The sequence below is a fragment of the Elephas maximus genome, chromosome 3, assembly GCF_024166365.1.
Source record: "Elephas maximus indicus isolate mEleMax1 chromosome 3, mEleMax1 primary haplotype, whole genome shotgun sequence".
Taxonomy (NCBI): Eukaryota; Metazoa; Chordata; class Mammalia; order Proboscidea; family Elephantidae; genus Elephas; species Elephas maximus.
In genome coordinates, this window is record NC_064821.1 from 19382376 (window position 1) to 19398491 (window position 16116).

The window sequence follows — 16116 nt, forward strand, 5'->3', positions numbered from 1 at the left end:
CTTGTTTTCTCTTTAAATTGTGGTTTTTCTATTTCCTCGCCAGCTATTCTTATTTTCTCTTTGTTTTTCCTCATTTGCATTCATTCGTTTTTCCTTTTATTCTTCCTTTACATCCTCAATTTTTCTTTTTTTCTATGTACTTGTTAATTTTTTTATCATCTTACTATTATTGTTTTATTTTGTATTTTTTCTTATCCTCATGTTATTTATTCCTTTTTTGAATCTTTCTCATTGATTTCTTGTTTTGTTTATATATACAATTTATCTTATTTTTATCAGTTTTTAAAATTTTACTTCCTCTTTTCTCATTTTACCTTTTTGATTATATTTTAACTTTTTCTCATTTTTTCCATATTTCATTAAGTTTTTAGTCACCACTTTTTAGGGTTTTGGGTTTTTAAGTTTTTAATCCTACCACCAGGGCACCTCTTATCCCAAAGCCCGCTACGCCTTCGCACCATAGCCAACATGCTGCAGAGCCACTTAGCCTTCTCTGCTGTGGAGGAAACTCATGTGGGACGCTACCACCTCCTCAGAACCATCGGCAAGGGGGCATCTGCCAAGGTCAAGCTGGCCCAGCACATCATCACCGGCCAAGAGGTAGCCATTAAAATAATTGACAAGATCCAGCACACGTCCTCCGACCTCCACAGACTATACAGAGAGATAGAAATTATGAAGGATCTCCATCATCCAAATATTGTAAAGCTGTTTGAAGTCATAGAGAATGAGCACGCCCTCTATATAGTGATGGAGTATGCAAGTGGAAGGGACCTCTTTTACCACCTAGTGAATCATGGCTTCATGAGCGAAAAAGAGGCCCAAACGAAATTCCAACAAATAGTGTCAGCGGTGAAGTACTGCCACGACAAGAGTATTGTTCATAGGGATCTGAAAACAGAAAACCTACTATTGGACAAGCGAATGAACATCAAACTTGCAGACTTTGGTTTAGGAACTGAATTCACCCCAGGGAGCAAGCTGGATACCTTCTGTGGCACTCCCCCTTATTCTGCCCCAGAACTCCTTCAGGGAGAAAAGTATGACGGACCCCCAGTGGATGTGTGGAGCCTGGGAGTCATCCTATACTTCATGGTAACTGGATCTCTGCCTTTTCGTGGGAAGACCTTGACGAAGCTGCGAGAGCAGGTGCTGCAGGGACAATATCACGTTCCCTTCCACATGTCTAGCCAGTGTCAACACCTGCTCAGTAAAATTTTCATTCGTGACCCAAGAAAGAGAGCCACGTTAGAGGACATCCTAGCACATCCATGGATGAAGGTGAGCCATGAAGAAAAACAAAAGCTCTATGTGCAGCCACTCCCAGACTACGATAACCACTGGCACACTGAGGTGACGGTGAACACAGGTTACGTGCAGGAAGACATTCATGACTCACTGTTGAACCACAATTACAATGATGCGAACGCCACCTATCTGATCCTGCGTCACGACACATATGAGATTGACAGCCACACCAGCACCCTGGAACCCCAGGCTGAAGCCCATTGCACCGATAGCCACACTCCTTCCTCATCCCATGAAGTGCCTCCTACCGTCTGTCCTAAACCCAAACAGCGTAGTTACACCGAGCCCACCATTCCCACCTTTGGTTACTACATCCGCGATGCTTTGAACACTCTCTCTGAGGGAGGGATGGGGACCTCCATGGTGTCTACTTCTCCATCATTCTCCCTGGCCCTGGCCCACCTGCGGCAGCAATCTACCACAGCCTGGGCACAGCCCAACCAGGACTCTGACCTGTATGCCAAGGGGAGAAACAGTGAGGTGCCACAGCCCATCACACCACCCCAGTGTGTTTCTGTGCCTTCCTCCTCAGCCTACACCATCAACGAGAGTGCCGGGGCCCCGGAGAAAACCAGTTTTACCCAGGGAATGTCAAATCTAAGCTCCGCAAATGAGGAGCACGTGCTTGAGTTACCTGACCAGCCGAGTTTGCCCCAGACTGTGAGTCTAGCCTCTTCCTCTGAGGAGCAGGTGCATGAGTTACCTGACCAGCCGAGTTTGCCCCAGACTGTGAGTCCAGCCTCTTCCTCTGTCAGCAGCCAGGGCTGGAAGCGGGCCACTGGGAGGTTCTTTAAGCTCATGAGAAGATGCCTTTGTTTTACATATGACAAAAAGGACCACAAAGCATCAGACAGCAAAGCTGCACAAATGATCAAACCTCAACAGGCCAAACCACGCTCTCTCAAATTTACCTGGAGGATGAAGATCACCAGTTCCTTGGAGCCCGACGAGATGCTGCAGGAGATCTGTCAAGTGTTGGATGCCAATGGCTGTGACTGGGATCTCACACACAAATACACACTGCTGTGTATGAATGGCACACCAGGACAACAGGACTTCACTCAGTGGAGGATGGAGGTGTGCACCCTGCCTCGGAGGACTCTCAATGGGGTAAAAGTGAAGAGAATTTCAGGGACCTCTGAGGCCTTCAATAACATTGTCTCAAAAATCACCAGTGACCTTGCACTTTAAAATGGGGGCAGCAGCTGCCTGAGAGAAAACAGGAGTTCCAAGGTTTAAGCTCCTCTGTAATTTTGAAGGCAATGTTCGGAAAACCCACCTAAAAAAGGTGCCCGAAATTCACTTCACTTGAACCCTGTTGAGCAATCATCAAGGCAGTGTGCATACCTTCATCCTCCACTGCACAAAGTCCTCTTGGCCTGCACGTCACGTGTGCACAGCAACACATATGCCCGGGAGACATCCCACTCGCAGCTGTTGGCATCGCACACTTGGCAGATCTTCCACATCATCTCGTTGGGCTCCATGGAGCTGGTTCCTCCACGTAAACTTCAGCGACAACAGCTTGGCCTCTCCAGGTTTAAGCACTTCCACCTCGTCTTTGCTCTCAGATTCCTACAGATCCGCTGCAGCAAACATGAAGCAAAGAATTCATGAAAACAAAACAAACACTCCCAAATTCATCCGTTCAGACAGACAAAGGAAAGCTTGTAATAGGGAAAGCCACTTGATTCACTAACACGGCCATCGAGATCTCTCTGGAGTCCCTTGGGATGCACTGAACAGCAAAGCAGAAAGTTGTCGGTTTAACTCCACACACAGATGACTTGAAAGAAAGGCCTCCAGTCTATTTCTGAAACATCTTGAAGCTGAAGAAAATCAGACCAAGTCCACAAGAGCCAAAGTATGACCTTGAGCTTGTCCCACCTGAATTTAGAGACCATCTCAAGAATACATTCACTGACTGAACACTAATGACCGAAGACCAGGCGAGTTGTGGAATGACATCATATGTTCTTCCTTGTGAAAAAATCTGGAGTTTAGCCATCAAATTAGATCCTGGGCCATGCGAAACTCAACATGGAAGACTTTCAAGTGGGCCTAAGTATTTCAAGAATAGGCATCAATTCTATTATACATTGGATCCTTTTCTGAACCTGTTTATTGTTTTCAGAGGGAGACCACCTGCCCTATCGTCTCCACCCTAGGAGAAATTTTTCTAGCACACCCATTTATAGAACTTTAGTAGCCTTGGAGGTGGCATGCCAATAAATTTTGCCCAAATTGACCTTGCTTCTCAGCTTTTCATGGTTGGCTCTGTCTCCTGTACAGTGACATGTCTATATTTTTTAACACTGGGTATCAGTTTCCAACAAATATTTCCGTATTAATGGTTTTGGTAGGCCTAGCACACACTGGAAGCAGGTAGTTGTCAATTTGGTTAGACTCTCCCACGTGAAGAGTGCTTAGATAGCTCCATGGGATTAAATCCATTTTCCATAAGAAATTGCTTTGCTATAACCCCCCAGCAGCCATGCCTGATTACTGGGGGCACAGCCACAATTACAATTCCTATAGGACATACAAAATACTGAGTGTTATTTAAAAAAAAAAAAAAGAAACTTGTGTTTTGACAGTGTGAGAAGGTTACATTAGGGAAGAACTTCCAAGCTAGTTGTAGTTCCTGATTTTTTGAGACATGCTTTGGTCCACCTAATTTATACCATATACTTTACCTTCCTTGCATGTACTGATGAGTGACCACTGCCCTTGATCACTTAGTGGGATTCATTTCTGCCTCAGGAAAAGGGCTTGTACTGGTGGGGGAGAGAGAGCATTATAATTAGTAGGAAAATAGGTCAATACTTCTAAGGGCCTATGGTTGACAGGATTTACATCGTGAAAAATATGTAGTGCAGCTTAAGAAAGAGCAAGAGCTTGCCAAAGTGATGCGGGGGCGCTCCAAATACTGAGTTCCAATCACTTAAGCCTGTCCAGAGTCATTTCTCAATTTATTGTCCTGCTAAATGGATGGACCCCCATTACCAAATTCTACATCATTCCCAATATCTCCTCCTTTTCCTTCTTACTATTTGTACTGAGTTAGAAATATGTGGCGCTGAGCTGGCAAACCAAGACATGTAATCCTGCAAATAACACTGAATAAATCTCAGTGGCCCCCTGCCATCCCTCGCTGCTGACAGAGGGAGAGGCTGGGCTCACAATCTGAGGCAAACTCGGCTGGTCAGGAATCTCTTGCAGCTTCTCAGCATGCAAAGAGCTTAGTTTTCACACTCCCTGGAGGAAACCAGTTCCTTCTGAGCTCCACCACTGCTGCTCATGGTGTGGGATGAGGAGGAAGCCTCACAGACACACTGGGAAGATGTTCTAAACTGCAGCACGTCACTGTTGCTCACCCTGGAGCACACTCCAGAGTCCTGGTTGGGCTGCACCGAGTCTGTCCTGGATTCGTGGTATATGTAGGACTGGGGTGGAGAGACTGAGGTACAGGTAGATGCCATGGAGGCCCCTGATCCTGAATCAGATAGACTATCCAAAGCATTGTGGATGTTGCCCTGGCCAAGGTGGTCTTCACTTAATTTGTGGAATGGTCAATTCCGTGTTTGTTTGTGAAAACGTTGCTGTTCACAGAGGGCACAGGACTGGCCTTCTTTCTCTCCAGGGTGGGTTGTTCTTATGCTTCTGCTCTTCTGCCCTGACCCCTGGTCCTCCTCAGGCCGCATATTTTTTGGCATAATTGCAAGAGGAATTTTAGGTACGCCTCATGGACTAAATTATGTCCCCCCCAAAAAGTGTGCATCACTTTAGCTGGGTTATGATTCCCTGTATCTTGTGACTGTCCTCCATTCTGAGATTGTAATTTTATGTTAAAGAGGATTAGGATGGGATGGAAACGCTATCCTTACCCAGGTCACACCCCTCATCCAATGTAAAAGCAGATACCCTGGGGTGTGGTCTGTACCACCCCTTATGTCTCAAGAGATGAAAAGGAAAGGGAAGCAAGCAGAGAGTTGGGGACCTCATACCCCTAATAAAGCAGCAACAGGAGCGAAGCTCATGCTTTGGACCTGGTGTCCCTGCACCTGAGATGCTCCTCTATCAGGGGAAAATTGATGAGAAGACCGACAGAGAAAGAAAGCCTTCCCCTGGAGCTGACACCCTGAATTTGGACTTTCAGCCTACTATATTGTAAAGAAATTAATTTCTCTTTGTTAAAGCCATCCACTTGTGGTATTTCTATTACAGCAGCGCTAGAAGACTAAGAGAGCTAGAATGGCAGCCTCGCTCTACCTCCTCTGCTTGGGTTAGCACAAGAGGGTACACTGTACACCATGGGATGAAGATCCACTGCAGGCTGCTATGGCCCTCTGTCTCAGGTGTTTTACGACCAGGAGCAAATAGATGACTATCACAACACTGTACTTTGGCATCATCAATAAGCACTGAATCTCTCACCATGTGTAACACATCACCTCAATCCACTGACGGTCACTGTAATCTGGGTGTGGCTCCACATACAGCTTTTGTTCTTCATGACCCACCATCATTCACGGATGTGTCAGAATTGCCTCTGAAATACCTCTCTCACTAGGGTCATGAATGAAAATTTTGCTCAGCAGGTATTCATACTGCATAGTCATATGGAAGGGAAAGTCCCTTCACTACCTCCTGCCATAGTATCATGAAGGTATTTCCAACAAAAGGCAGGGATCCACCTACCAACAAATACAAAATGACTCCCAGGCTCAACACATCCACTAGGGGGGGTCTGTCATACTTTTCTCCCTGAAGAGTTCTATGGCAGAATAAAGGAAGGGAAACAGCCACAGGAGGTATACAGCTTGTTGCCCAGGCTGAATTCATTTCCAAGGTCAAGACCTGAAAGTTTGCTGCTCATTTTCTTATCTAATAGTAGGTTTTCTCTTTTCAGGCCCCTCTGAACCATACACTTGTTATGACAATCCTGCACCGCAGACACTATCTGGCAGAATTTGGTGGCTTGAGCCCCTTTGTCCCTCATCCTGCCATGAGCCCTTGCATGATGAAACACCTCCCCTCCACTTACTTATTCCATCACTATGTGGAGTGTGTTCTCATTCTTGATGACTTCAAACAATTTCACAGTAAACACTCCCACAGCTCCATGAAGGCATTTCCACCAAAAGGCAGGGATTCACTCACCAACAAATACAAGATGACTCCCAGGCTCCACACATCCACTGGGAAGTCCATCGTACTCTTCTCCCTGGAAGACTTCTAGGGCAGAATAAAGAAAAGGTATGATTGAAAGCCTTCATAATTTTAACCTCTCAGGATAGTCTGTGGATGCTGCAGGAGGTTGTGGGGGCTCCCTAATGATCTTACCTTATTCCCAGTGAGGAGAGCTTTAGCCAACTTCACGTTGGTGAAGGTACCTTTGCAGAGGTTTTCGAGCCTTTGGTAGTCTTACACATGGGTCTCCTCCTCAGAAGAAATGGCCGAGAGGCCTCTGCATCATCTCAGACTTGGGTCAAGTCTTACTTAGCTTAGGGCCAATGGGTCCCAACACAGGATTCAAAGTGGTAAAAACTGATGACTAAATAAAAACTAGGCCCCTGGGTGGCACAAATTGTTAAGCCCTGGATGACAAGCCAAAAGGTTAGTAGTTCAAACCCACCCAGTGGCATCTCCAAAGTAAGGCCTCGTAACTGACTCTGAAAGGTCACAACCTTCAAAACCCTGTGAAACAGTTCTACTTTGCACGTTTGGTGTTGCTGCGAACTGTTATCTACTCAACAGCAACTAGTAACATGCAAATAAAAACTTAATTAAAGGAGAAAAAGATGAGAAAAAGCATATAAAAACTAGAAAAAAATACAAAATAAGAAAATGAAAAAGTGACAAAAATCAGTTTTATTTTGGGGGTTGTCTGTGGAGGTTGGAAGAGCTCTGCTGGATCTTGTCAGTGATCCTGGTTCTGAAAGTGGCCACGTTTGGATTCTGGCCTACTGAGTTCCAGTCTCTCATTCAGAGCCCTACCAAAGGGCAATGTTAAAATGAATCAAGTGGGTAAGTTCAGCAAGACGCTGAGATAGGTTATATGAAGCTCTCACCCCACCAAAGGGGGAAAAGAAACCTAGAAGGTGTTGCTACCCTGTGAGTATCCTGAAAAGAGTCAACAGTTGACAAAAACACAGCAAATGCTGAATCAAGGAAAAGATGGCTTTAAAAAGGTAAGGCAACTTTGTGGTCTCTTTTCTTGCCCTTGCCCCATCTCTTCCCCAACTCAGTGGTCATCTTATAGTAGCAGCACTTGCTTCTGATCCCAGGGTGGGACCCTGTTCCTGGCTCCAGTTAGAGTACAGAAAATCATTGTGTGTGTCTCTTCTAATCTTTCTGGGGGATGCCTGAAGGACTAATGCAAGGGCCTTGTCTCTTTGACCTAACTTACGACCCAGGCTGCTAAGGTGGCAGGCATTTATAAGGAAAGATTGCAAGAGGAACTAACAGCCCATAGAGGGCTCAGGCTAAACAGTATGCTCAAAACATACGATAGATAGCCTAAGGCCTAAAAGCCAAAACTGGGAAGTACTTCTTTGGAAAATCAGGATATTCAAAAGCAACTGTGTGTTTGGGGAAATTTAGCAGGCTACAAATACCTAGAGCAAAATTTCTGTTCAGAAACTACCTGAGAAAGACCTATACTTTTTCTCACTCTATAAGTGTTTCAGGAGCGCCCCAGCACACAGCCAATCTGCACAGACTGGGAGAAGTATTTGTGGGTTTTGTTTTGATTTTTTGTTTCTTTCTTTTTTCTATGTATTTTTAGCTCCTCTCATTTCAAAATCACTCTAAAAACACTAGATGGGAATTTCCATTTTCCATTCCACTATAAAAGGAACTTGGATGTCCCTTGCATGCTCACAATAAGAAAAACCTGAAAAGAAACAACTCTTCTTAGCTCTGTCACAGATCTGAACTCACAGAGCAATCTGCTATCCCAGAAGCTGGAGATACACATGCACTACTACAAAGAATCCCTGCTTACTGGGAACAGAGAATGCCACCACCGTTACTTCCACCTCCCGACCTAGAATCATATGTTATTAGGTGCCGATGAGTTGATTCCAACTCATAGCAGTGCAATGTGACAGAGTAGAACACCCCCATAGGATTCTCTAGGCTGGAAACGTTATGGAAGCAAACAGCCAAGTATTTTCTTCTATGGAGTTGCTGGCTGGTTTTAATCAACACCCTGTTGGTTAGCAGCCATGTGCTTAACTATTATGCCACTAGGGCTCCTTACTTCATTGCTAACTGACTAATCCCTGGAAACTGAGAGATAGAAATTTCACAGGGCCTAGCCTTATAGTACCTTCACACTTCGGGGAATTTCTCATAAAGGAGACTCACTAGGTTTTCACTGTCAAACTGTAAGAAAAAGTCTCTCATAATTCCAGTTGGAAAAAAAAAGTAACCAACTGCAAACACTACTTTGTTCTTGACAACCGTCTACCCTTAAAGGAAATGGTTCTACCACCCTTTCAACCAACCTAACCAACTTCCAATTTTTAGAGCCTAATAGACTTGAGGAAGGGGAAATACCAAACACCATCTAACATGCCACATAGGGGGAAAACTGCCTACCTTCAGTCCTCATCGAACATACACAAAAAAAAAAAAAAAAAGAAAACCCAGTGCCGTCGAGTTGATTCCGACACATAGTACCCTATAGGACAGAGCAGAACTGCCCAATAGAGATTTCAAGGAGCGCTTAGCGGATTCGAATAGCCAACCCATTAGTTAGCACCCGTAGCACTTAACCACTATGCCACCAGGAAGTCCTCATCAAGCATAGGCTTGACAAAAACGTGGAAACACACACAGACTGAAGAGACTGGGTAAACAACAGGACAAGGCTCAGATATGGCACCTTTGTTAGAAATATTAGACCAGGAAATTAAAATAGCTATGATAATATGATAAGGGCTCTGGGTAAAAAGTGGACAACATGCAACAATAAAAGGGTAATGAAAATGAACAGACTGAAACTCAAAGAAATACTCAAAAAAAATCAGAAATGAAAAACACAGTAACACAAATGAAAAACGGCACTGATTGGCTTATCAGTAGGTTGCACATGTTTAAGCAAAGAATCAGTAAGGTTGAACATTTGTCAGTGGAAACTTGTCAAATTGAAAAGAAAAAAGAGTGAAAGAGAATAAGAAATGGGGGACAATCCCAAAAAGTCTAACAGATGCATAGAGGGAATACCAGAAGCAGAAGAGAAAAAGGAACACAGGAAATATTTAAAGTTTTAATGGCACAGTATTATCTAAAACTGTTGCCAGACACCAAATCACAGATCGAGGAGCCCATAGAACACTAAGCAGGATAAATACCAAAACATCTAAATCTGGGAATAGGATATTGAAAGTGCAGATAATTACACAAAGAGGAAAAACTTACATAAACAAGAGGAAACAAAAACACTATAGCTATAAAGGAACGAGGATTAGAATTCACCAGACCTCCCCAGAAACCACGCAAGCAAGAAGAGTGTGCAGTGATAAACGTAAAGTGTGAAAAGAAAACTCTAGCTGAACACAAGCTAAACAACAGATGTTTCAGTGACCACCTATAAACAGGAATACATTCATTCCAAAAAGTCACTAAACAAATACAGTAAAATAACCTTCAAGAACTTAATTTAAAAACATTAAAAGGGAAAGGTGCATAATCTGATTTCCAGGTTACCACTTTATAATATTAAAATGTCCACTTAAAAAAAAAATATTACAACGCATACAAGAAAAAGAAAATTTGTTCCATTGAAAGGAACAAAATAAACTGACAGAAAACGTTCCAGTCCACACATCAGACTTACTAGACAAAGACTTCAAAACGACTGTCTTAAATATGCCTAAAGAGCCAAAACCAAACATGGAGAAATATCTAAAGGAAATCAGGAAAACTATGAAAGAAAATGAGGCTATTAATAAAGAAAGAAAGCCATTAATAAAGAGATAATATAAAAAGAAACCAACAAAAATTCAGCAGCTCAATAGTGCAACCACTGAAATAAAAATTTACTAGAGAATGCAAACATTTCAGAAAGAAGAAGAAACTATCAATAAATTTGAAAAAAGGGATATTGAAATTACTGAGTCTCAAGAGCAAAAAAAAAAAATAAAAACAAGTAAACAAAGCCTATGAGATCTGCTAGACACAATCCACACAACCAGCATTGCTACCCCCAAAGGAGAAGAGGGGGAGAAAGTGACAAAAATCATACCTGAAGAAAGGATAACTGAAAAGTTTCAAAACTTCATGAGAGATGTGTATCTACAAAACTAAGAAACAAATTTCAAGGGAAATACACTCAAAAAAACAAAACAATCGTATTAAAACGGAAATCTAGAACATCACTCTTTTTCCAATAGCATCTAAAAAAGAAAATACTGACGAATAAATTGAACTTAGCAGTCAAAAGCTTATACACTGAAAACTACAAAATACTGCTGAAAGAAATTCAAGAAGACCTAAATAAACGGAAAGGAATACCGGTTTCATGCAATGGAGGACTTAATATTGTCAAAACGGCAATTCTACCAAATCTATCTGCAGAGTCCGTGTAATCCCGATGAAAATTCTAAAACCCATTTTTACACCAATGGAAAAGCCAAACCTCAAGTTCACCTTGATTTGCTAGAGGCCCTGAATCCAAAATAATCTTCAAACACACGGATCAAAGTCACATGACTCACACTTCTCAACTTCGAAACAATTGCAAAGCTGCAGTAATCCAAACTGTGTGCTATCGGCATGTGAATAGACATACAGACCAACAGAATGGAATTCAAACTCTACGAATAAACCCAAGCATATCTGGTCAATTCATTTTCAACAAGGACGCCAAATCCATTCAATGAGAAAAGAGTCTCTTCAACAAATGGCACAAAGAAAACTGGATTTCCACATGCAAGAAAAGGAAGCTCAACTTCTACCTCACATCATACAAATAACTCAAAATGATCAGTCAACTAACTAAAGATAACAACTAAAGTCATAAGATTCTTAAATAGAAGAAATTAGAGGGATTTGGCAATGGGTATTTACATATGACAGAAAAAGCATAAACAACAAGATAAAAATTGGATTACGTGCAAGTTACAAATTTTGTCCATCACTGTTTAGGAAGCATTGAGTTTGTGTTTATAGGATAGAAAATTTGGCAAGGGATATTAGTGACAGTTGCACAACATGATTGATATAACTGGTGTTACTGAACTGTGTACGTGAAGATGCTGAATTGCAAATGGTTTGTATAATTTCACAACAATAAAAAAGGTAAAAATAATCTTTAAGAAGTAAACACGTTCTAAGGGAAAAACAGACATTATCAAGAAATTAAAAAGAAACCTTAGGGGGTGGAGCTAAGAGGGCAGACTAGGAAGATGCTTCTATCCAGCCCTCTTTACAACAAAGACCTGAAAAACAAGTGAAACCAGTATATTTGCCACAAGCTCCGAGCCCTGAGCATAAAAGGCAACCTTAGACAGGAACTGAGGGGCAGGGGAAGGAAGAGACCGTTCAGAAGCAGACAGGAGTTACCGGACCTGAATCGCAGGGAGCCCTCAGGCACCATTCCTGGAGCAGAGCGGCTAGGCAGTGGCAGCTCCGCTTCCAGAGCAAGTCCTGGGGCACACTCACCTCCTCCTGAGAAGCTGCCTAAGTGTGTCCCGGGGGGAGGGGCCACGGAGGCCGAAGGGGATGGGGTGGGGCGGGGCACAGTGGGCGGGGCCGAAGGGTGGGCAAGGAGAAGAGCAGTGACTCCTGGGGCCAGGGTCACAGCACCTTAGGTGCCTCTGGGAGGAGGCAAGGGAATTGAAATGGGAGGATCTGGGAACAAGAGCTCTCTGCCCATTTTTAAATTGGGTTGTTTGTCCTTTTTGTTGGAGACTGTCATGAGCTGTATAGATATTATACGTATTTTGGATATTGTACCCTTATTTCCCAGATAGTTTCCAAAATTTTCTTCCATTCTGTAGGTTTTCACTTTCTTGATCATGCTCTTTGATGCACAAACGGTTTTCATTTTGTTGAATTCCAACTGACCTATATTTTCTTTTGTTGCTCACATTTTGGTGTCATATCTAAGAATCTCCCTAAGAATCAGCCATTGAAAACCCTCCGGAACACAGTTGTACTCTGACACACTTAGGGTTGCCATGGTCTGAATACCCTGGATGGCAACTGGTTTTTCTCTAGGCTCTTTCTAGTGCCTGTGTTTTCTATCTCCCTCTACAGGTGACTTTCTGTAGCTTACCAAAATTCCAGGTGGTCTTAGCAAAAAAAAAAAAAAAAAAAAAAAATTTTTTTTTTTTTTTTTGTAGGAGCACATTAATCTTATAGCCAAAATAAGCTGGGAATTCTCTGCCGTGTTTTCAGTACCTGGGTCAACAGATAGGTCATGGGTTCAGCCCATCATTGTGCACATATTAATGTGAGACTAGCCTCTGGATATTGCTAATAGATGTCAGTGGTTAAGGAACTAGGGTCACATGTGTGGTTTCAGGAAAAGGTCAGCCAGGAGAGGGCAGTTATGGACTCTGTACTAAAATTAGGTTAGCACAGCAAGCTAAACAGAGTTAGACTGATCATCTTGTGCAGTGCTCTGGCTAACGTCATAGGCAAATTTGGGCTGATTTAAAAAAAATATATATATATATATATATTCTTCCTTGTGAAAAAATCTGTAGTTTAGCCATCAAATTAGATCCTGGACCATGTGAAACTCAACACGGAATACTTTCAAGCGGGCCTAAGTATTTCAAGAATAGGCATCAATTCTATTATACATTGGATCCTTTTCTGTACCTGTTTAATGTTTTCAGTGGGAGACCACCTGCCCTATCGTCTCCACCCGAGGAGAAATTTTTCTAGCACAATCATTTATATAACTTTAGTAGCCTTGGAGGTAGCATGCCAATAAATTTTGCCCAAGTTGACTCTGCTTCTCAGATTTTCATGGTTGACTCTGTCTCCTGTACGTTGGGATATCTATATTTTTTTAAGAATTCCCCAGGAGAGTAACATCCGGCATCAATTTCCAACAAATATTTCTGTATTAATGGATTTTGTAGGCTTAGCACACACTGGATGCAGGCAGTTGTCAATTTGGTTACAATCTCGCATATGAAGAGTGCTTAGATAGCTCCATGGGATTAAATCCATTTTCCATATGAAATTTCTTTGCTATAACCCCCCAGCAGCCATGACTGACTACTGTGGGCATGGCCAGATTTACAATTGCTATACAACATACAAATATTGACTATTATCAAAAATAAAAAAAACCTTGTGTTCTGACAGTATGAGAAGATTAGATTAGGGAAGAACTTCAAAGCTAGTTGCAGTTCCTGATTTTTTCAGACATGCTTTGGGCCACCTAATTTATACCATGTACATTGTCTTCCTTGCATACACTGATTAGTGAACACTGCCCTTGATCACTTAGTGGGATTCATTTTTGCCTCAGTAAAAGGGCTTGTACTGGTGGGGGAGAGACAGCATTATAATTAGTAGGAAAATAGGCCAATACTTCTAAGGGCAGACATTGCTGACAGGATTTATATTGTGAAAAATATATAGTGCAGCTTAAGAAAGAGCAAGAGCTTGCCAAAGTGATGCGGGGGCGTTTCATATATTGAGTTCCAATCACTTAAGGCTGTCCAAAGTCATTTTCCCAATTTATTCTCCAGCTGAATCAATGGACCCCCATTATCAATTTCTACATCATTCCCAATACCTCTTCCTTTTCCTTCTAGCCACTTACAGTGAGTTAGAAAATGTGAGGCTGAGCTGGCAAAACAAGACATGTATTTCTGCAAATAAAACTGAATAAATCTCAGTGGAACCCTGCCATCCCTGGCTGCTGACACAGGGAGAGGCTGGGCTCACAATCTGAGGCAAACTCGGCTGGTCAACAATCTCTTGCAGCTTGTCCACATGCAAGGAGCTTAGTTTTGACACTCCCTGGAGGAAACCAGTTCCCTCTGGGCTCCACCGCTGCTGCTGATGGTGTGGGATGAAGAGGAAGCCTCACAGACACACTGGGAAGATGTTCTAAACTGTACCACGTCACTGTTGCTCACCCTGGAGCACACTCCAGAGTCCTGGTTGGGCTGCACCGAGTCTGTCCTGGATTCGTGTTGCAGGTAGGACTGGGCTAGGGAGACTGAGGTACAAGCAGATGCCATGGAGGCCCCTGAAACTGAGTCAGATAGACTATCCAAAGCATTGTGGATGTTGCCCTGCCCAAGGCTGGTCTTCACTAAAGGTGTCGAATTCCCACTTTCCTGTTTGTTGGTGGAGACGTTGCTGTCCACACAGGGCACAGGACTGGCCTTCTTTCTCTCCAGGATGGGTAGAGAGCTGACAGGTGTGTTGTTGTGCTACTCCTCTTCTGCCCTGACTCCTGGTCCTCCTCAGGCCACTTATTTTTTGGCATAATTGCAGGAGGAATCTTAGGTAGGCCTCATGGAATAAATTATATCCTCCCCCCAAAATGTGTGTATCGCATTAGCTGGGTCATGATTCCCCGTATCCTGTGCTCCTCCTCTATTCTGGGATTGTAATTTTATGTTAAACAAGATTAGGATAGGATGGTAACGCCACCCTTACCCAGGTCACGTCCCAGATCCAATGTAAAAGAAGTTACCCTGGGGTGTGGTCTGTACCACCTCTTATGTCTCAAGAGATAAAAAGGAAAGGGAAGCAAGCAGAGATTTGGGGACCTCACGCCACCAATAAAGCAGCAACAGGAGCGAAGCGCATCCTTTGGACCCAGTGTCCCTGCACCTGAGATGCTCCTCTATCAGGGGAAAATTGATGAGATGACTGACAGAGAAAGAAAGCCTTCTCCTGGAGCTGACACCCTGAATTTGGACTTTTAGTCTACTATACCATGAAAAAAAAAATTTCTCTTTGTTAAAGCCATCCACTTCTGGAAATTATAGCAGCACTAGATGTGTCGGAATGGTAGGCTCGCTGTACCTCCTCTGCTTGGGTTAACACAAGAGGGTACACTGTACACCATGGGATGAAGATCCACTGCAGGCTGCTATGGCCCTCTGTCTCAGGTGTCTTATGACCCAGGAGCAGATAGGTGACTATCACAACACTGTACTTTGGCAACATCCATAAGCACTGAATCTCTTGCCATGTGTAGCAAATAACCTCAATCCACTGGGCGTCACTGAAATCTGGGAGTGGCTCCACATACAGCTTTTGTTCTTCATGACCCACCATCATCCACGGATGTGTCAGAATTGCCTCTAAAGTACCTCTCTCACTGGGGTCATGAATGAAAATTTTGCTCAGCAGGTGTTCATACTACAGAGATATATGTGGGGGAAAGTCCCTTCACTACATCCTGCCATAGCATCATGAAGGTATTTCCAACAAGAGGCAAAGATTCACCCACCCACAAATACAAGATGACTCCCAGGCTCAACACATCCACTGGGGGGTCTGTCATACTTTTCTCCCTGAAGAGTTCTATGGCAGAATAAAGGAAGGGAGACTGCCAGAGGATGTTTACAGCTTGTTGCCCGGGCTGAATTCATTTCCAAGATCAAGACCTGAAAGTTTGCTGTTCATTTTCTTATCCAATACCAGGTTTCCTGTTTTCAGGTCCCTCTGAACCATACACTTGTTATGACAGTCCTACACCACGGACACTATCTGGCAGAATTTGGTGGCTTGAGCCCCTTTGTCCCTCATCCTGCCATGAGCCCTTGCATGATGAGAAACCTCCCTTCCACTTACTTATTCCATCAGTAT

General features: G+C 43.2%; 1 protein-coding gene across 1 annotated transcript; it reads left to right on the forward strand.

Annotated features, from left to right (window-relative positions):
• The first annotated feature begins 468 nt into the window (after positions 1-468).
• Positions 469-2499, forward strand: LOC126070993 (serine/threonine-protein kinase MARK2-like). Its single transcript, XM_049875308.1, has one exon. It carries the CDS (start codon positions 469-471, stop codon positions 2497-2499), a length of 2031 nt encoding a protein of 676 aa, XP_049731265.1.
• Positions 2500-16116: the final 13617 nt, after the last annotated feature.

Bases quoted from the DNA above. Each gene is read 5' to 3' on its own strand.
- LOC126070993 (XM_049875308.1), top strand. From the start codon at position 469: ATGCTGCAGAGCCACTTAGCCTTCTCTGCTGTGGAGGAAACTCATGTG.